General features: G+C 39.4%; 1 protein-coding gene across 1 annotated transcript in view; it reads right to left on the reverse strand.

The window, feature by feature from the left end:
* Window positions 1-433: 433 nt before the first annotated feature.
* ITGB8 (integrin subunit beta 8) overlaps window positions 434-23646 on the reverse strand; it is a 119632-nt gene continuing 96419 nt past the window's right edge. The window contains exons 10-14 of the mRNA XM_063450726.1: window positions 18362-18764; window positions 15379-15601; window positions 7758-7861; window positions 1117-1283; window positions 434-1004 (exon numbers count right to left, since the gene is read on the reverse strand). Coding sequence (XP_063306796.1) covers window positions 888-1004; window positions 1117-1283; window positions 7758-7861; window positions 15379-15601; window positions 18362-18764 — 1014 coding nt within the window. The 3' untranslated portion in view covers window positions 434-887. The remainder of the gene's footprint in view (window positions 1005-1116; window positions 1284-7757; window positions 7862-15378; window positions 15602-18361; window positions 18765-23646) is intronic.

Below are 23646 nucleotides of genomic sequence, written 5' to 3' on the forward strand. Positions count from 1 at the left end.
TGTTACAATACATTGTGTAAATAGGAAATATGTCAGTGTTACTAACAAATAACTGTTAATATTCTTAACAAAAATGTATATAAATAATGTATGGACCATACAATATATACAACGCAATCATTTGGTCCTTAACCAAAAAAAGAATGATTAGAACATATATTTATACAATATATTACAATATGAGCAATGCCTCAGAATGATTCAACATCAACGGCAGGTAACATTACCAGTTTAAGCACTCCATACGGCCTGTGTATGAGGTTTTTACATTGAACATGTTTCCATTTTTTATGTAACATAGTTCAGATTTGAGTGCACAGAAGTTCTAACTAAAGTGTCATCAGTGCATCACATATATGTGAATGTATGTACATATATATATATATATATATATAAAATTATATATATATATATATATATATATATATATATATATATATATACATACACACACACAAAAAAAAATCTACAAATAAAGTGCTACATTCAAAAGTGGTACCAAACAGTAGTATTTCGCACTTGGATTGATTACAGCAGCTACATTATTACAAACAGTAACAGTGGAGTTTAATAACCAAACAGTATATTTTGGTAAGTTAGTGGTAAGCTACCAAACAAATTGCAAAATTTACACCAAAATAACAGAGTTGAAAAAAACGTAAAAATTAAAGAACGCTTTCAACTCGGCTATTTTTTGCCAAACTTTTACAACTCTTAGTCATTAGATTTTACTGTTTAGTTAAAAATAAAATAAAACAAAAACAAAACACACATGCATTTTAATAACATGTCAGTTTGCTAAAATATGTTTGTGTACATTAATGTATACGACAACATGACGGCAGCTGGTCTGGAGTGTTTACAATCATTAGGGCTAGATACTTTCTTTAAAACTTGTACTTATATGGTTCGTGTACTCCTAGAATGCCAATGTGAATATCTTCAGGTTTTTCACTGTTATAGGAAACTGTTCTGCCATAAACCCGGTGCAAAACTCCTTTATCCTTAAGGGAGAAAATAGAAATAATCTTTAAAATGTTTTTTTGCTCTCAAGACCATTTATAAAATATTACATGCATATGTTACTTCAAGGAGCTTATTTTAATTTTTGGTTACCTTCTTAGCCCTGGCGCCCCTGTAATCAGAGGAAGAGGCTGTGTCTTTTATATTTTGGCATTGTAGAAACATTTGTCTAGTTATAAGCACAGTAATAAGTCCGAAGAAGAAAGTGACAACAAGGATAATAATAAAAAATTTCAGGATCCTTGGATCTAATAAGCATTCTGTGGAATGAAAAAATATATGGTTACTATTTATGCACAAGATCTGTAGAATCAAGCCAAACAAATCCTATTTTTTTTTATTTTTTACTGGGTTACTAATATTTAAGGTAGTGGCTACTAAGCCACAAATAAAAACGTCTGAAAGTAAATTGAATATGAGACTTAAGCCTCAGTACCCCAATATATGGGTACATTTGTAAATGTACAAAGAGGTCTCAATGAAATGACCTTGGTGCTATGTACCTACAGTTAAAACATTGTTCTGGAAGCACGGCAATGTTTTCATTAACCTCATAAATGCGCCACTAAATGTGCTTCAACAATGTAGTGGTGTAAAACTCCAGTACTTCAACAGATGGTCTTAGAGAGCGTTTTGACGCGCATGTGCGCCAGCCTCCCAATGCTTTCCAGTGGGAGGGCTTTGGATTGGTTAAGATCATCAATCTCAATGACCTGAGTCAAAGCAGTAGAGTTACACACTGGAGGCCCCCCACAATGAGGGGAAAAAGATACGTTTACATTTTTTTTTTTTTAAATCCTGGAAGCATGGGCCCACTCACCTAAATGGTGACTAGAGCTCTATAGCGTTAAGAATACACATTACATACACTGTTGGAATTGTAGAATAGAATAAATGCATACATTCTGTAACTAAAACAGTCTGCACTAATGCAAAGTTAACAAAAACAAATATAGGATTTACATTTCTGTGTTGGTAAATTCTTACGAAGATGGTATTACTTGTACTATAGAGAAACCCATAATTGTTCACTAGTTTTAACGATTGCTACTAGTTATATAAATAGTTATAAATAGTTATAAGTTCTAACCTTCCATTCTGTTACACAGACAAACAGTGATGCCAATCGACTTTGCTAGTAATGTATATAGTTATTTGTTCCGTAGGTACTTGAAGACTTCCACCAGTTATCTATCCACTAGTTATATAGACCGTTAATAGTTACAAAGATACTTATAACCTTTCACCAGTGACCTAGATTGATAGCTACTAGGTACACAGATACATATATATAATAGGCCATTCACTCGTTACATGGATAGACTGCACCTATTTGACACATTCTCCTGGATATACCAGAGGGCTGTAGGTCATCCCTCATCACCACCTAAGGCAATAATTACTTCTCAAAAGCTCTTTGACTTCCTAAACACAATAGAATGTTGTTAATAACTCCCAAGGGGTGCAGTCTGTACCTGATACCATAAGACCTTTTGATAACCTTAACATATTTGAAATAATGAAATATTGTGTTTTTGGAAAGCTACAAATTGCCATGACTTCCCGTTTATCAGTCTGCTTGACCTTGCCATTGAAGATGACCTCCTCTTTGATCGTCTGGAATTCAAGACATAATCATTTTTTTAAGCTTCACAACTGTCTTTGTGTGAAAAACCATTTGCCTTGTTTTTCATTTGCCAGAAAAGCCGTAGGGAATATTCATTAGTCGCTTGGATCCAAAACAGGAGCAGTTTATGCTCGCTATTATAATTAGACATATTTTAACTGCTTTTTATGGATTTTGTTCAGGAATAAATATGGTTCTGGTTATAATGATATGATCCTGCAGAAGTCATGTAACAGTGTTTGGCATTCTGTTTGTATCTAAAATCTAAACTTAAACAGAACACGTACGGCAGACAATCCATTATTACGAACATATTTGTATAAATATTCTGCAGATTTGTACAATGTTTGGGGGAAATGTTTACTATATATAACTCTCACAGATATTTGCTGTAAGTCAAATGTTCTTCAAAAATACTTTACTCTTCTTCACCTATTTTATCTGTGACTACTATTTTGTCTTTAAATTATCTGATGAAACCTATATCCCCACTGTATAAATGGAAAGCACTGTGATGTATATTGGTGCTGTATGAAAGTTAAAAATGTTAATAATGAAAATGGTATCCCTGCTTGAGCATAGGTGAGTTCATCAGTTATTTTTAGTAAAGAAATTGAACATCTTTAACCCCTTAAGGACACATGACATGTGTGACATGTCATGATTCCCTTTTATTCCAGAAGTTTGGTCCTTAAGGGGTTAAAGAAATCCTTCAAGGGCTACTCCAAACACCATGGCTACTTCAGAGATTTGAAAGCTGTGTTTAAAGAAACACTCCAAGCACCATAACTACCGCAGCACGTAACCGCCGAGCTTAGCTCATAAAAATAACTTCTGGCTCTCTGACTGAGGCAGTGAGGCCGGGGAGTAGCACCCAGCGGATCCCAGGTAAGAAGTCAAAACATTGTAAAACGATTTGACTACTTACAATGGCAGGTAGCCAGGGTACTTCTGACATCATAATGAGTAGTGGTTATGGTGCTTGGAGTTTGTCTTTAAAAAAAAAAAAAGCAACATTAAATTAACCCCTTAACGACCGTGGACGTACTAGGTCCGTCCCCCAAAAAACATTCATTAAGGACTGCAGACGTATGTCCGCTGCAAAAATGACCCTTTTACTTACCTGGACTGGCGAACCGCGGCGATCCCAGTTGGGGGGGACTGCCCAAGACCCCAGCAGTCCACCTGCAGCAGCGCAGGCCACCTCGGCCCTCCATGGCCATGTGATCACCATGATCACATGGCCATAATAGGAGTGTAAAAAAATAAATAATAATAAAATAAATATATTGTACATATATTGTATATGTATAATATATTATGAAAATAATTAAAGCATTTTATAATATATTATAATATATTATATATAAATAGGTTATGGTGGGGGAAAATTGTGATTGAAAATCCCTTCCACCTGAAGTCTGTGGATAGTTATACAATGTTAAACAAAAATCTGCACACCAGTCAAGCCATAAGACTTGCCCAGAATCCTCTTATGGCTTGACTGGAGTGTAGATTTTAGTTTAACATTGTATTAACTATACATATATGTATATATTATTATTATTATTATTATTGCCCATTTATATATATATATATATATATATATATATATATATATATTGTATATGTATAATATATTTTAAAATAATTAAAGCATTTATAATATATTATATATATATATATATATAATGTATATATAGGATTTCATTATAAGTGTAGTTTGAGATATATACACATATATCTAAAAATACACTTATCATGTAATCATATATTTGCACACACACACACACACACACACTCACACACTCATAGACAGATACACACAGACACATTCACAAACACACACACACACACACATATACACTCACATACACACACAGACACACACTCACAGTCACACAGACACACATACACTCACAGACACACACATATACACTCACAGACACATACACACAAGCACACACTCACAGACACACACATATACTCACATACACACAGACACACACACTCACTCACAGACACAAACACATACACTCACAGACACACACACATACATACACTCACAGACACACACACATACACTCACAGAAACACACAAATTATTATTGTTTAACATTTAAAAATGTCCACCCAGCCTCCCTACCTGGGGTCTAGTGGGGCTTCAGTGCGGCGGGCACCTGTCTCCCGGTCAGATGCAGCGAGGGAGCTGTGTTCTGCCAGCTCTGCTCCCTCTCGCTGCGCGGGCTGTCTACTGATGCCGGGAGCCACAATATGATGTCATATTCCGGCTCCCGGCATCAGCAAACAGCGCGCGAGGGAGCAGATCAGAGAGAACACAGCTCCCTCGCCGCATCTGACTGGGAGACATGCGCCCGCCGTGGGGGTCCATCAGGTAGCCACCAGGCCACCTCTTGGGCCCCCCATGACAGGGGGAACACGGGGGCATTTGGGGGCAGCATTTTTTGCCGCCCTCTGAGTGCCTACAGGAGCAACGGGAACGGCGTATATAAAATACACACAAACACACGTATTATGCGCTGTCTTGGTCTCATACTTGATTCTGGACTCACATTTGAGCCTCACATCCAGCATGTTACCAAATCCTGGAGATTCCATCTTAAAAACATAGCCCACATCCGCCCCTTTGTTATGCAAGATGCTACTAAGGAGCTTTTCCATGCTCTAGTAATTTCCCGTATGGATTATTGTAACCCTCTCCTAACAGGTCTTCACAAAAAACGTATTGCCCCGCTACAGTCTGTAATGAATGCTGCCGCCAGACTGATTTTCCTCTCTAGTCAGTCTTCTCACACCTCACCCATCTGGCAGTCCTTACATTGGCTTCCTATATCCTATAGGAGTCAATTCATAGTGCTAACCCATACCTATAAAGCATTGACCAATTCTAGCCCCTCTTTTATCTCTTCACAGATCCATAGGTATGCTCCTTCTCGGTCTTTCCGCTCTTCCCGTGACCTTCTCCTGTCTGCTGCTCGCACCTGTATGGCCAACTCACACTTGCAGGACTTCTTGCAGGCGGCTCCCTTTCTATGGAATAGCCTGCCTACCACCATCAGACTCTCTTCTAGTCTTCAATCGTTTAAGAAGTGCCTTAAAACCCACCTCTGTAGAAAAGCTTATGGCCTAGCAGAGTAACCTCTACCTCACATACCTGTATCTTGCTCTCTCCTATAGGGCAGCACTCTACTCTCTCCTCCAGCACTGCTTCACTCCCACCTTATTTAATTGCTATTTACTGCCTATAGTGTTTTACACCCCACCTCCTATAGACTGTAAGCTCGTTTGAGCAGGGTCCTCTTCAACCTATCGTTCCTGTAAGTTTTCTTGTAATTGTCCTATTTATAGTTAAATCCCCCTCTCATAATATTGTAAAGGGCTATGGAATATGTTGGCGCTATATAAATGGCAATAATAACAATAATAATAATAATAATATAAATTAAAAAAAAAAACATTTGATCATAATTATATGATTTTATTAATTATAATTTTAAGGGACCTGCCTGACAACCCAGGCAGACAGTCCAGAGAATTTAATTGGCAAGCCCTATATTTAACCCCATAACTTTCCCAAACACCATAAAACTTGTACATTGGGGGTATTGTTATACTTGGGAGACTTCGCTGAACACAAATCTGAGTTTTTCAAAACAATAAAACTTATCACAAGGAGGAAATCACCAGTAAGAGTGCAGCTTTTTAAACAAATACAAAAAACAAATAAAAACGCTAAATTTGGCCACCGTTCGTGACTAAGTGGCTACTACAAAAGACTGGACATACCCCATTTTGAATACCCTGAGTTGTCTACATTTGCAAATGGTATGCCATGATGGGGTTATTTCACATTCCTGGGCTACCATATGGTCTCAAAAGGCAGCATAGACCCAGCAAACCAATCTGGCAAACTAAAATGGGCAAGCCCTCTATTTACCCTGTAACATTCTAAAACACAATAAAACCTGTACATGGGGGGTATTGTTATACTCGGGAGACTTCGCTGAACACAAATATGAGTTTTTCAAAGCAGTAAAACATATTATAGCGATGATATTGTCAGTCGCACACAAACGGCACTTTCACTGATGATATCATTGTTGTAATACGTTTTACTGTTTTGAAACACTAATATTTGTGTTCAGCAAAGTCTCCCGAGTATAACAGTACCCCCATGAACAGGTTTTATAGTGTTTTTGAAAGTTACAGGGTCAAATATAAGGCCTGATTTTCCGTTTTTTTCACATTGAAATTTGCCAGTTTGATTATGTTGCCTTTGAGAATGTATGGTAGCCCAGGAATGAGAATTACCCCCATGATGGCATATCATTTGCAAATTAAGACAACCCAAGGTATTGCAAATGGGGTATGTTCAGTCTTTTTTAATAGCCACTTAGTCACAAACACTGGCCAAAGTTAGCGTTCATAATTGTTTTTTGCATTTTTAACACAAACAAATTTAAATGCTAACTTTGGCCAGTGTTTGTGACTAAATGGCTACTCAAAGGGACTACACATACCCCATATTAAATACCCTGGGTTATCTACTTTAAAAACGTATGTACATCATGTGAGGTGTGATTCAGAGATTTATGACAGATAACAGTGTTACAATGTCACTATTGATACATTTTAAAAATATATATTTTGAAACAGCAATGTCCTACTTGTACTTATAGCTCTATAACTTTCCAAAAAAAGCTAAGAACATGTTAACATTGGTTATGTCTAAACTCAGGACAAAATTTAAAACCTTTTTTGCATGGGTGTCTTTTAGCGGTTGTATATGCGTAACTGATTTTGGGGGTCAAAGTTAGAAAAGGTGTGTTTTTAATTTTTTCATCATATTTGATAAATTTCTTTAGTAAATTATATGATATGATGAAAATAATGGTATCTTTAGAAAGTCAATTTAATGGCGAGAAAAACTGTATATAATATGTGTGGGTACAGTAAATGAATAAGAGGAAAATTACATCTAAACACAAACACCGCAGACATGTAAAAACAGCCCTAGTCCTTAACGGTCAGAAAATTGAAAAACGGTCTGGTCATTAAGGGGTTAAACTCAATATATGTGACCTACCTGTTGTTTGATTTAAACTATATCCCAGTGTGCTACATTTGCTTTTGCACTGTATTCTTGCAGCTTCAGAAACATTGGAAGTTTCATAACTGTGCTCGTAATTCCTGGGAAACACACAAAACAGCACAGAGAGTTCTGATGAAAAACATTCAGTGACTTTCTTACAGTGCATATCATGTTACACTAGAAGCATACACAATGTTCAGTTGGTTTCACATTACAGATGGGAGAAAAACCATGTGATTATGAAGCAAAGTGAAAAAATAAAATGAATCAGTATAACATTAAAAATATGCCCTTCAACCTTTCTGTGAAATTGAAGATAAAACTTTAACTCAATGTGCACCGTTTGGGGAGATAAACATATCCCCCTCAACAGCAGCATGTTAATGACTTGCACTGGACCAGATCCTTTACTGAACAGCTTGGCCCTCAAAGTTCCATCTCACATTAGCAATGGGACATACAGGTGATACTCGAAAAATTAGAATATCGTGCAAAAGTTAATTTATTTCAGTAATGCAACGTAAAAGGGGAAACTAATATATGAGATAGATGCATTACATGCAAAGCAAGATAGTTCAAGCCATGATTTGTCATAAGTGCGATGATTATGGCTTACACCTCATGAAAACCCAAAATCCACAATCTCAGTAAATTAGAATATTACATGCAATCATAAAACAAGGAGTGTACATAGAACAATATCAGACCTCTGAAAAGTATTAAAAAATGCATATGGACTCAGTACTTGGTTTGGGCCCCTTTTGCGGCAATTACTGCCTCAATGCGGCGTGGGATGGAAGCTATCAGCCTTTGGCACTGCTGAGGTGTTATGGAAGACCAGAATGCTTCAATAGCGGCCTTCAGCTCTTCTGCATTGTTCGGTCTCATGTCTCTCATCTTTCTCTTGGCAATGCCCCATAGATTCTCTATGGGATTCAGGTCAGGCGAGTTTGGTGGCCAATCAAGCACAGTAACCCCACGGTCATTGAACCAGGCTTTGGTGCTTTTGGCAGTGTGGGCAGGTGCCAAGTCTTGCTGGAAAACAAAGGCAGCATCCCTATAAAGCTCATCTGCGGAAGGAAGCATGAAGTGGTCCAAAATCTCCTGGTAGACGGCTGCGTTGACCCTGGACTTAATGAAGCACAGTGGACCAACACCAGCAGATGACATGGCTCCCCAAATCAACACAGACTGTGGAAACTTCACACTGGACTTCAAGCATCTTGCAGTGTGTGCCTCTCCATTCTTCCTCCAGAGTCTGGGTCCTTGGTTTCCAAATGAAATGCAAAAGTTGCTCTCATCAGAAAAGAGGACTTTGGACCACTGAGCAACAGACCAGGTCTGTTTTTCTTTAGCCAAGGTAAGACGCTTCTGACGTTTGTTGTTCAGGAGCTGCTTGACAAGAGGAATACGACATCTGAAGCCCATGTCCAGGATCCGTCTGTGTGTGGTGGCTCTTGATGCACTGACTCCAGCCTCAGTCCACACCTTGTGAAAGTTCCCAATGTTTGAATGGCCTTTTCCTGACCATCCTCTCCAGGCTGCGGTCATCCCTGCTGCTTGTGCACCTTTTTCTTCCACACTTTTCCCTTCCACATAACTTTCTATTAATGTGCTTTGATACAGCACTTTGTGACCATCTAACATCCTTCGCAATTACCTTTTGAGGCTTTCCCTCCTTATGGAGGGTGTCAGTGATGGTTTTCTGCACAATTGTCAGGTCAGCAGTCTTCCCCATGAGTGTGATTCCTACTGAACCAGACTGAGAGACCATTTAAAGACTCAGAAACCCTTTGCAGGCGTTATGTCTTACTTAGCTGATTAGAGTGGGACACTGTGATCCTATAATATTGCACCTTTTCACATTATTCTAATTTACTGAGATTGTGGATTTGGGGTTTTCATGAGCTGTAAGCCATAATCATTGCACTTATGACAAATCACGGCTTGAACTATCTTGCTTTGCATGTAATGCGTCTATCTCATATATGAGTTTCCCCTTTTACGTTGCATTACTGAAATAAATTAAGTTTTGCACGATATTCTAATTTTTCGAGTATCACCTGTACATATTACTTTCTCCCAAAATGCACATAGCCACACAGTGGACTGAAGGGAGACAGAGAACTGCACCAGCTCCTGTCCACTCCCACTGGACATTAAAGGGACACTATAGTCACCAACACAACTACAGATTAATGTAGTTGTTCTGGTGAGTATAATCATTGCCTTCAGGCATTTTCATGCAAACACTGGCTTTTCAGAGAAAAAACTGTTTACATTGTCCCCTAAAGACACCTTCAGTGGCCACTCCTTAGATGGTGCTTCCTGGGGCAGTGCTGCAGCACTGTTGTTCAGCATCTCCATGCTCTGCATGGAGACGCTGTATTTTCCTCATAGACATGCATCGATTCAATGCATCTCTATGAGGAGCTTATTGGCCCTGTAGTGTTTGGCCCTGCTCCCATTCCGCCTCCTTGACAATTTCAGCCAATTCAATGCTTTCCCATTGGCTAAAAAAAAACGTACATTCTTATGATGTCACCAAGGAGATGGATCGGGGAGGGGCCGGGGTCGGTAGACCCACGTTGTGCTGGAAATAAGGTAAGTTTTAGCCCCTTCTAAGGGGGGCTAAGCGGGGGCAAGCCACCTAAATAGTGGTTTTAAAACTATAGGGTCAGGAACACATTTTTGTGTTCCTGACCCTATAGTGTTCTTTTAAGGAATCCAACCACATGCAAATACAAGTAAGGAAATGAGGGGGTGTCCTAAAATATTCTGAAAATATTCAATTATTATTATGTATCAGGGTGTGTGGCATTGCAGGTAGCAGTGCATGTCAGTGTGTCCCTCTATTTGTGGAAATGTGTATTTGTGTGTGTGCCAGTGTATGTCTAGGAATGTTCGTGTCTAGCAGTATGTATCTTTGTATGTATTTTTTGTGTTAGTGTGTGCCCGGATTCCTTATTTTGGTTTTTATGTACTAGGAGTCTGTAACTCCAATGCTTTTGCATAATTATTATTTGCAAAACCAACAGTTTTTAACATCCAGGCTCTTTCTCCCTAAGAGATAAATCAAACCAAAAGCAAACAAAAACCTACTCCTGTTAGGAGACTAAATAAACAGAGGCATTTCCTTTCTAACAGTACTGCCCAGCTAAGCTGGTTCATAGTAACAAAACAATAATTCTAGGTTTTCTTATCACTCAGCTCAGTTTCACACTCTCTCAGTGTCTGATCAGCAGCCTAGTGAGCAGATCTCAGCACTCTATATAGAGCTGGGCAGAGTTAATTACAGAGCAGCTGCTACAAGTATTAACTATAGAAGCATGGGAAAAGAGCACTCTACATATACTGGCTTATATACCTGCCCCTAATTAACCTGCCCCAAGTGACCGTCACAGTGCCTTTTTGTTTGGGAATGAAAACCTGAGAATATGAATCTGTGTGTCTGGGAGAGCATATCTGTACACACGCATATATGGAAATGTGTACATTTCTATGAGTTTGCATCTGTGTGTGTGCTGGTGGGCTCCACAAAAATAATTTTGTAAGGTTCCCCACGATTTCTCCTGGAAGTCCTGTGTGCAGCTACAGTATCCTCCGTCTTGTCTCTGTGTGAGATCTGACTGTATGCTAATAATCACCCTCCCTCTTGCCATGACACCACCAATATTTTCAAGTTACTAAGACTAAGTGAAGTCAGTTTTAAAATCCATTCAGTATTTACAGCTTAATAAACTGACGGATACTCGCATCGCATTACTATAGGAGCTGCAGAGGTGCACTTGCGACCCTATGATTTATAAAACTCCCTAGTCCCTCTTTTACATAGTGCCCAGCAAGGATATAAGACATCTGTGAATACTATGATATAGCTCTTGAGCCCACACTGCAATACAAATATAAGGATTATGATACAGGGGAGAAAAAAGCAGAAATAGGAACTTTGTCGCCAGAGTATGCTACACCCCTTCCTAGACCTCAAGTGACCCAGGACCACTGTACTTCTAAATGAAAGTGCAACTGGATGGTAGGGGCTGAATATTCTTTCCTTTGTGGTCCCCAAAAATGTATATGCATACAAGAGCCCATTGCATTCTTTTTCAGAATAAAAAAAAAAAACAACCTGAAAATGTAGGACAGTGTAGCAAGTCTACTGGATTGGGGATCCTTTCCAACTCTGCTATATTAGCCAAAACAATTGGGGTGTCTGCCAGCTAGGCTCAATATGCTATTTAGTAAACAAAACCTTTAGAAGCATCCCAATGTAATACACACAGGATCTCTTGGTCATTTTTTCATATAAAGAATATATTAGGGAAATTAAGTTGAACATACATAGTTTATAACATGGGTTGTCAACCTGGTCCCTACCGTCCACTAGTGGGCGTTTCAGGATTCTAGTTGGGAGGTAGGGATTTCCGCAGCACAACAAGCTAAAATGCTAAATCCTCCTTTTGAGACAGTGGGCGGGCGGGCGCGAGTGCACTCATGAAAGTACGAATGTGTGTGAGAATGCGAGCACACGGACAAGCGAACGCATTCTGGGAAGAGGAAGGGGAGGAGTCAGACCTGATGCACGATAGCAGGGATAGGCAGAAGCGGAGCAGAGCAGTTGTAAAATAGGAGAAAGAAAAGTTATAGGCAGGACAAGGAGAGAATTGTTGTTGGCTAATAATAATAAGTGGGCTAACTGGCTCAGCCTTACTTTTGTACATTGCCATAAGGAAGGTAAAAGAAAAGCATTAAAAAAGGAGATAAAAAGGAAAAGATAAAAAAAAAATGTTTAAAAAGGGAAGAAAAATAGGAAAAAGGGGATAAAATAAAGGAGGAGAGGGGGCGGGGCCTGACCGCCATGGAGAACAGACGTGCCTCGGATGAGCTCCTCCATGGTCTCCCGACTAAAAGCACAAATAAGCCTGAAATTGCTCAAGATAGAGCAAACACAACGGAGTCCCTTATCTTTAACTCACAGACTAAGCTGCGAAGAGACCAGAGACCCGTTGGGGGAATTGTTGCTCCACCATGGCAGCTGCGGCCTGGTGTACGCCGGGCGGGGGTCGCGGCCGAACCCCTGGACCGGAGAAGCCAGAAAGCTGCAGGTCAAATACAAGTGCCCTGCTGCTCCCCCCCCTTGGACCGGGGGGGGGGGTGATCCCGGTCCACCCCAAGAGGAAAGACCAGCTAAAACAGAGGCGTGATGGATGATAGGAGACAGCAGCACCTTACCTATCATGGCGGACGCCGCGTGGTCTCCACGATCCAGTGATGGCCTAGATGACATACTCTCCAGGCTGAACCGGCACTTCACTAATTTCTGGCGGCGACTGAAACGGCTGATGCGCTGTCCTGCCTCTCCAACAACGAGTACCCACTGCATACCGCGACGTACCCCTCCACCAGCGGGGAAATCCCCAACATGGCGGCGGACCAAGTACCGCTCTTCACCGAAACGCAAAGCGGCACACCGGAATCCACTCAAAGGGCGCCAAACACGCTCGCAACCGCAGCCCGAGATACAGAAGGGGACCCCACAAGCGACCACGGAATCGACCTACCTGCCTGCAATTATGAGCATTGTCCTGCAGTGTGTCTGCTCGAGTTGGGACTGTGTGGTACCCCCGGCTGGCATAGGCTAAATGGGGAGCCAGGACTGAGATGTGAGTAAGGCCCTTTGCCGCTCGCCGTCACTACCTGCTTACATGGCGGTGCTAGTGCCTATCAATCCATATACACTGCTGTTATCTATGACAAACTAAGCACTATTGTATCCTTGACATCGTATGCTTAAATCTATACTTCAGTCTAATGCACCAAATAAAGTAAAGTACTGTATAGTCGCTAGGCAGCAATAATCATAAACCGTATTTTGATGTTTCTTATGACTTAACATGGTTTACCTCCTAACATTATCATAGTATGACTTAGTCCTCATTGTTAGATGTAAGATCAGCATTAAAAGCCAGAGCGACAAACCTGCTAGCCATAACCATACTTACTAACCTCTGGAATAATAGTGCACTGCATATCAGAATATCACAACACAGATATGCTAGCACAATTGATCTAGTAGGGTTAACTGTTACCTATCTAATGTTAATCTATTGATGCAACTATGTAATTAAGCTTGAAGAACTCATGACTTTTATGCCTAACTAGCATGCTTTCCTCCTTAAAATTGTGCACGTTAAACTCTTAGTAACGACAAAAGCAAAATAGCCTACCCGTGTGAAAAGTAACTTACAATATCTTCTCATTTAAAAATGTGTGCAAATCTCATCATTGCTGATAAGGCAAACATCGACTGTACATATATGCATATCTCTCATTTATTAACGATTTAGACATAAACCTGTTTGCTAATTTACCTTTAAAAAAAATGTGCAATGTTTATCTCTATTGCCATATGTTATCTTATGTATATCACCGGGTTGCACCTGCTGTTGTGGCAGTGCCAAACCACATGTTTCACCTTTGCACAAACAAAATAAAGAATTTAAAAAAATAAAAATAAAGGAGGAGAGTACTTGTAAAAAAGGAGTAAGAAGGCGCAAAGTACTTGTAAAAAGGAGAAAGAAGGAGCAGAGTACTTGTAAAAAGGAGAAAGAAGGAGCAGAGTACTTGTAGAATAGAAGAAAGAAGGAGCAGAGTACTTGTAAAAAAGGAGAAAGAAGGAAAATGAAAAAATATAAAAAGGAAAAGGAGAGAATTGTTGTTGGCTAATAATAGTAAGTGGGCTACCTAGCTCAGCCTTCCTGCTGGGCATTGCTATAAGGAAGGTAAAAAAAATAGAAAAAAAGGAAGAAAAAAAAGGTGTGGGGGGTGGGGGAAAATTGAGGAGGGAGAGGAGGGGAGCTGATGCACAGATGAGAAATCATATTATGAGCAAACAGAGAAGTCGTCTGAATATCACCGAAAGAGGAGACCTTCGTTTGTTCCTTATGAAAATTGAAATAGATATCAAATATTTAGTCTCACAGCATCAGCCTCAATTAATCACTAAAGGTAATTTCAATTTACTTTATTGTTTTCTCATTAAACTTTATAAAAAAAAATGTTTTTTTTTTTAAAGCACCCTCTTTTTAAAAATTTTCTGCACTTGCGCAAAAACTGGTGGGCGGTAAGGACATTTTTCCATAAAGAAAGATGCATTAGTGGGCGGTAGGTAGAAAAAGGTTGACTACCCCTGGTCTACAATAATAATGATTCTAGATGCAGGGCATAGCTCAGGAGAGCTAATGCTAGTTCCGGCATTAGAAGTGAAGGCAGGAAGTGCCGCCAGGAGGACTACAGCTAAGAAGTCAAACTGTTCAAAAATAGTTTGACTTCTTACAAGTAAACTGTAGGAGTTATGGTGGTTGGAGTGTTTCTTTAATGTATTGCACAGTTTTTACCATGACATTACTGAGTTGATAGCAACCATACTGTGAGTGGGGTTCTGTACAATATTTGGCTAATAATTTGTCCAATGTGCCTGTATTATTTACACAGGATAATATTCCTTATTGGTTAGATCAAGGTACCCACCTAACTGTGATGCTGCTGACTAGTAATTTTCAATAACATGCCCATATTACCATATTTAACTTAGTAAAAGTAAAATGTCACATACCAGTTGTTGGTGCAGCCATTGCCGCATTTCAAGCAGTATTCACACAAATGGCCGAAGCTCACGTTGTTAATGCACTCGCATTTCCCACAAACGCAGTTTCCTCTTCCGCTGCATATCTGACCATTTGAGTCCATGCAGTGTTTCTTTGATGTCGTGCAGTGGCAGCGATTGCCGTCCCAACCACTGAAACATTTACAATTCCCATCTTCACATTCACCATTACCTAAAATGCAAATACTTCTTCAGTCCAATGCTACAACAAAATATAGCATAGGGAATAAAGTTGAATAAAAATGATGTCATATTCTTTAGCTGCAATTTGTCAGCATAGAATGTGTTTTTGTTTCTTTGTTACGTTGATTTCCTAGTCTGTGTCTGGCTGATTAACTTTAAAAAAACGTTATCATGATAAAATGTTGACTAGAAGACATCAAGTGTCATTACCGTGATGCCATGAAAGCATGGGAATGCAAATATTTAAATAGCCAGTGCATTACAATGTGAATGCATGCATCTAATTCTCTGTCCATAGTGGTTGTACAGTAGTGTGCTTTCTAATGCTCATAAATGGTGGAGATGTTCTTGACTGTAACTTCCATCACTATGTAAGGAATAATTGATGACAGGCCGTTGAATTATTAGAAAAATAATGCACACCCGAGGTGGTAATGCGGTCACGACGCAAGGCGGAGTGGCCATTATATCTCGGGTGTGCATTATTTTTTCTAATAATTCAACGGCCTGGAGTCAATTATTCCGCTTATACTACAGTTACCACACCTCGAAACATTGTCCAGATGATGTATTTCAAGACGTTTGTCAAGTTTTTGTCATTTAAACGCTCTTGTATGTAGGACTAATTTCTTACACGACTGTAATGCGGTCAAGACCTGTCTGGAACTACTTTAGCCGTGCGCCTCTCTGAAAATAATGCACACCTTAGAACGTTTGTCAACCAATCAGATTGAAGCATTCAACGGCCCTGTAGTATAAATATTTTTAAACCACTTCTTATGGACCAACAACAGACTGACAAAACCTGGACTGTTATTGGGCCATGACTGGTTTGGGAACCATTGCTCCTCAAACTCCGGCCCCCCAGATGTTGCTGAACTACAACTCCCATGATTCTCTGGCTATCTATGTAATTCAAAGAATCATGGGAGTTGTAGTTCAGCAAGATCTGGGGGGCCGGAGTTTTGAGGACCCCTACTCTAAGCTATGCAACTAACGATGGGCTCTGCAGGCTACAACAGACGATATAGGTTCACCTACACCTAAGACCTTAGACCCATCTAACATTGCTCTGTTATAAAGAAGAATCATCTTAAAAGACACTTAACATTTTAAGCTAGTTATATAAAAGATGACATTCAAAATGCATACGCTTGTGTCTACAAAGACCCTAGGATTAGGTGAACACTTGGCGGCACATTCCAAGGGGGCGGCAAAAAACAGGGGTGACAAACTGCCATCCTCACTCTGGTAATCTTTATTTTTCTTCCCAAGCAGAGTTTGAAAAGGGGAAGGGAATGAGACTGGGAGAAATTGCAGCAGGATACGTATGCTGTCTCTCTCCTAGAAGGCACCAGTCAGTCAGCATTATAAGTACTCCAATAACTGCTGCACACCCCTCCAGATTATCAGCTAGTGGAGCCTTCCAGCCCCTCTGACATTAGCTTGACAGCTGACACTCCCCCTGACAGACCACGCCCCCTGACAGACCATGCGGTACCTCTCTATCGCAGCCGCTCCTCCTGGGTCATGCTTCCTAAGTAATGTGTTAGAAGGAGTCTGGGAGAGGCAGGATCATTCTCTACTATCTTCAGTTTCATCTGACACATCCTTCATTAATGGGGGAGCAGAATTAAAATGGTGACAGGTGCTGCATGTGCATGTACATATTGTCCCAGTGCTGCTCTGACTGTAGGGATCCTGGACACATGCCAGTTTTAATATATATATATATATATATATATATATATATATATATATATATATATATATATATATATATATATATATATATTTGTTAGTTCTTCCTCCTCTTCTATTCTATTATTTTGTTTATTTGCTCATTTTAAATTTAATTTATTTCTCCATTTTTTTTTATTTAAGTGGTTCGATTTGTCTTTCACTGTATGTGTCTAGGTTGTTAATTTTTTTGTTCCAATTCTTTGATTTGTTTAATTACAAGGGAGGTTTTTGTTTTGTTAAAATGATAAGTATGGAGTAAAAGACTCCTGGTTTATACTGCAATAGAGAAGCCAGGACCAACAAAAAGTTGTGAGCCTTTTATTTATAGAAAAATGCTCATATCTATATACACAAAGTGTATATGGCTGTGTATAATGTCACACTCCTACCTATATGCACACAATATATGGCTTCCTCAATAAGTAAAATGCCCCTATTTATATACATGCAGTCTATATGGGTGTGTATAATGTCACACTCCTACCTATATGCACACAATATATGGCTTCATCAATAAGTAAAATGCCCCTATGTATATACATGCAGTCTATATGGGTGTGCATAATGTCACACTCCTACCTATATGCACACAATATATGGCTTCCTCAATAAGTAAAATGCCCCTATTTATATACATGCAGTCTATATGGGTGTGTATAATGTCACACTCCTACCTATATGCACACAATATATGGCTTCCTCAATAAGTAAAATGCCCCTATGTATATACATGCAGTCTATATGGGTGTGTATAATGTCCCACTCCTACCTCTATTAGCACAGACTATATGGCTGTTCTCTATACATAGTCAATATGGAATTTATTGTTTTGGGCTGAATTATGTAATTCAGTTAGGAAATAAAGCTTGCATTTTAATGTATTTCAGTTATAGTGCAATCTTTATTGGTTATCTTACTTAGATTAGAGTGCAAGCTTTATTTTTTCTATGTGACAGCCATTATGTCATGTTTTCCTACCCCATTTAACAAGTAGAGGTTTGCTTACCAGAGCATAATTTTCCATAATGGTAAGGGCAGGAGAAATCATCCATTTCACAGTATTTCCCATATATTTTTCCCAGTTTTGATTCGTGACAAATGCATTTTCCACATGAGCACACTCCTCGGCCATTGCACAGCGGCTGCGAGGGGGACTTCCTGCAGCTCGTGGGTGGATCTGTCTCATCCAGTGTACAGCTATCTTCATTGCACAATGCTGTCTGACAGTCTAGCAGGACTTCCGTGACACATTTTCCTTTGGTTTTTGACACGCTGTTACACAGACAGGTACAGGCTTTGTGTATCTTTATATTAACAGTTTCATTGAAACCAATAGGTTTAAGTGTGATGTGGTTATGTCCCTCCACTATATCACACATGTCCATTGTAATTGTTACATTAAATAAGACCTGCATAAAAATCAAAATGTTCAGTCTTATTCCATTGCATCACAAAAGAATGTTCAGTTGCTTCAAATATTTTTTTCAAATGTATCTTCAAGTTATAATTTACTTAGATTTAAATAGCATGATTGTTTAGAAAGAAATATGACATTGTAATTTACTAAAGCGAAAATTGGCAGGCAAATGTGAATTCAGAATTTAAAAGGACACTATAGTCACCAAAATAACTTAACCCCTTAAGGACACATGACATGTGTGACATGTCATGATTCCCTTTTATTCCAGAAGTTTGGTCCTTAAGGGGTTAAAGGGACACTATAGTCACCTGAACAACTTTAGCTTAATGAAGCAGTTTTTGTGTATAGAACATGCCCCTGCAGCCTCACTGCTCAATCCTCTGTCATTTAGGAGTTAAATCCCTTTGTTTATGAACCCTAGTCACACCTCCCTGCATGTGACTTGCACAGCCTTCCATAAACACTTCCTGTAAAGAGAGCCCTATTTAGGCTTTCTTTATTGCAAGTTCTGTTTAATTAAAGGACCACTCTAGTGCCAGGAAAACATACTCGTTTTCCTGGCACTAGAGTGCCCTGAGGGTGCCCCCACCCTCAGGGACCCCCTCCCGCCCAGCTCTGGAAAGGGGAAAGTGTTTAAAACTTACCTTTTTCCAGCGGTGGGCGGAGAGCTCTCCTCCTCCGATCCTCCTCTTCTCCTCCCCGTCGGCTGAATGCGCACGCGCGGCAAGAGCTGCGCGCGCATTCAGCCGGTCACATAGGAAAGCATTCATAATGCTTTCCTATGGACGCTTGCGTGCTCTCACTGTGATTTTCACAGTGAGAATCACGCAAGCGCCTCTAGCGGCTGTCAATGAGACAGCCACTAGAGGAAATAGGGGAAGGCTTAACCCATTCACATGAAAAAATGGGTTAACCCTAGAAGGACCTGGCACCCAGACCACTTCACTAAGCTGAAGTCGTCTGGGTGCCTAGAGTGGTCCTTTAAGATTTTCTTATCCCCTGCTATGTTAATAGCTTGCTAGACCCTGCAAGAGCCTCCTGTATGTGATTAAAGTTCAATTTAGAGATTGAGATACAATTATTTAAGGTAAATTACATCTGTTTGAAAGTAAAACCAGTTTTTTTTCATGCAGGCTCTGTCAGGGGAGGTGTGGCTAGGGCTGCATAAACAGAAACAAAGTGATTTAACTCCTAAATGACAGTGAATTGAGCAGTGAAATTGCAGAGGAATGATCTATACACTAAAACTGCTTTATTTAGCAAAAGTAATTTAGGTGACTATAGTGTTCCTTTAAGCTTAATTAATCAGTTTTAGTGTAACTATTATGCCCCTACAGTTTCACTGCTCAATTCTCTGCCATTTAGGAGTTAAATAACTTATGTTGCTACCTTAGCCAAACCTCCCCTATCTATGCTCACACTATTAACAGTGTATGAGATAAGAAATTCTAACTTAAACCGAATTTGCAATAATGGAAGTGTAAACTTTAGATGACCTTTTACAGGAAGTATTTAGGAAGGCTGTGCAAGTCACTTTCAGGGAGGTGTGACTAGGGCTACACAAATAAAGTGATTTAACTCCTAGATGGCAGAGAATCAAGCAGTGAGACTGAAGTGGCGTGATCTATACACCAAAACTGCTTTACTAGGCTAAAGTTGTATTGATGACTATAGTATTATATAATGGAAAAAGCAAGAGAATTCAGAAATTGTAGACATTCGAAAAAATAGTAAAAATTGTAAATCACATGAAAACCTTTTTTGTTTATGGGTATTTATTTTATAATTCTCATACAGTTCCATAAACAAGGACTATAAAATATTTATGATGCAGTAATGAACAAGCAAATGAGTGTAGCCATGATGCAGTCACTAAACATTGGAAACATTAAATCATGTAAGACCGGTTTATTTCCAATTTAGGTTTGTCTCATAGGAGCAAGGAAGGTGGAAAGGCTGAAAAACAAATAGCAACCAACATGCCACACCTCCAGATATCTTCTAAAATACCCCATGTAGCCTGCAGGTGTATTCTCCCTACCACAGTGTCACTGTGCCGCTCCCAAACCTTGGGATACTCTCAACACTACAGGGAATAGTGTCATTGTCCCCGTCACACAGAAGCTGGCAAATGTTCCTACAATAAGGAAGGATTTAAAGAGACAGAGGGTAATTATACCTCGAAAGGGATTTCCGGAGCGTCCTCCAGCAATAAACTATATAAAGAAATGGAAGACATTCACCTCTGGGAGCTTTGTGATCAGAACTGGAAATATGTGTCTTCATGGGGCGCAAACTTGAAACAGCCCACATGATGCTGACAAAGATTGCACAACAGTAAATAAGTAGATACTGCCTAGGGCCTGTAAGGGCCCACACATAATTATATATGTATATGGTTATAATGGAGCACACCAATCTAATGTGTATGCAAACCATTGGTGGGTTTTACAGGAAATAAGCACATAGGGATAACAAGAAACCTTAGAGTACCTCTTAAATTGTGTTTGGAGGATAAATCAGCCATAAACACGCTTACCTCTTCTTCAGCCTCCCAGACATAAGGGACATGTGCAAAGGGCACTATTTTTCCACAATTTCCTTCTGACCATGCGTTTTCATGGGTAATGAACACGGGAATAATGCATAATTCCCAACATTTCAAATAGAAAAAGTGGGACACTTTAATTTTAGGGGTGTGAGTGGGTGTGTGGCCAGGGGAGTGTTGTGAGAAATTTTAGATAAGTTAATAATTACAATTTAGGCAACTAAAATGTAATTTAGAACAAGAACAATGTATCTTATCTACCCAGACTGAGTTCTAAACACATTTATTGTAGTTTAAAGACACATTACTGTGAGTATTATTGCTCTGTAACTCTGTTATATAAATAGAGACTGTCCCTCCTAAATAGGGACATCTGGGAGCTATGATAATGGGAAGTTTAAAAGTATAACAATTATTTTTGGTTAGAAAATGCCTTTCCTCTGAAGTCACTGTTTCTAGTAAATAGGTGTCACAGACAACACAATAATTGATTGCTTTTTAGGTTAATGTTAGGTTATCCTCTGCCCCTTTGTTACTAGTTCACCCTGGGGACACTACGGGATTTATTTTGTGTTTCCTCACCCACAACACACCATATGTTTTAAATTAAAAAAAGTGATGAAGTCTGTGGTCACTGCTTGCTATGCGTTCCCCATTGATGACAGTGGAAGACACACTAATCTGATGTTGCCCCACTAATGCCGGCACCAAGCATATATGGGTTTAGGATGTTTCTATGGAGAATGAAAAATGTGAGGAGATCTTTAGAATATCTCTGTAATCTGCCATCAATACCCTGTGCTAGTGCCCACTCCAGTTACTAAATGGGTCTTTCAATTGGGTCTTTATAAACCAGTGTCAGCAACAGGACATTATTATCTGACACTGTCCTTACCGAGAGTTTCACAGTGCAGATATTCGAACAATATATTTTCCACTGCACTGCAAGAATAATGAATTGACCTTTAAAACATTTTTTAACATAAGAGTTAGGACAAATATTTGGCAACAAGGTTTAATGATGAATAATTTAAATCAAGGTGGAAGTGCAGATGGAATAGTTTAACACATTTAATCTACAGATTGTGCAATCATTTCCCATAGCAGATGTGCGGGTCAAACCAAGGTTAAAAGCACTAAGGTGAGGCTTAATATTACATGCTTCAAGAGACAATACCACTTCCAATAAATTTCAGTTTAAATGCATGTAGTGAAGTTCAGATATACATGTAAACGTTACATAATGTTTCTATGTTCACTTTTATTCTTACATAAAATCTGTGTTTTATAGCAAATTGGTGGGGGGAGGTGTAGTATGATTGGCTAGAAGTTCATTAGCTAGTTAGAACACAGACTTAAAGGGACACTATAGCCACCTGAACCACTACGGCTTAGTTCTGGTGTCTATAGCCTGTTCCTGGAGACTGAGCACTTTAAATGCTGTATTTTCAGAGAAAATACAGTGCTTACATTGGTGCCTAGTAACACCTCTAGGTGCAGTCACTCAGACGGCCACTAGAAGTGCTTCCTAGTCCAGTGCTGCACAATGTGCAGCACTGGCGTTGAATGTCTCCACGTTCTGCATGGACAAACTGAACGTTCCCCCTAGAAATGCATTGATTCAGTTCATCTTTATGAGGAGACACTGATTGCCATTGCTATAGGAAAGCATTGGATTGACTAAGATCATTAACATTGAGGAGGCTGAGCCAGGAGGGGTCAGATGTGGTGACACCAGCGCAGCGTGGGTGCGAAAGGTAAGTAAAATCACCTTTTTACCGAGATTGGGGGGGGGGGGGGGAGGGGGAGGTCACCTAAACAGCCTCTTTAGAACTATAGTGTTAGAAATACATGTTTGTGTTCATGACACTATAGTGTTTTCCCCCTGTGTCTCCCAAAAGCTCCGAGTACATACTTTGTGTAAAGCTCCTTGCTGATGTAAAAGGAAACACACATGCATCTAATTTTTACATAAATATTTGAGACTAGATTCTACTTTAAGAGAAAAGCTTCTCTTTTGTAATTGAATAGTAGTTCTCCAATATATGTCAGTGGGATAATTGCTCTTGAGTACCACAGTTAACATCCTAATCGACACAAGGTTGCTGTTGTGGTTATTTTGCCTCGAGTGTACTGGTGCTACTCCACGGCTATATGGAGCACTCCAGCATTATAATGAAAGACCTTTATGTATTATACTGACATGTGTTAAACAATCTTTACATTCAGATTTGGAGACATGGCACATATGCGGTAATAGCCATGCTGTGCTGGTAGTGCACCTCTTTGAGTACTTAAAATTTACATTTTTGCAAAGTAATAA

Source organism: Pelobates fuscus, chromosome 4 (genome assembly GCF_036172605.1).
Source record: "Pelobates fuscus isolate aPelFus1 chromosome 4, aPelFus1.pri, whole genome shotgun sequence".
Classification (NCBI taxonomy): Eukaryota; Metazoa; Chordata; class Amphibia; order Anura; family Pelobatidae; genus Pelobates; species Pelobates fuscus.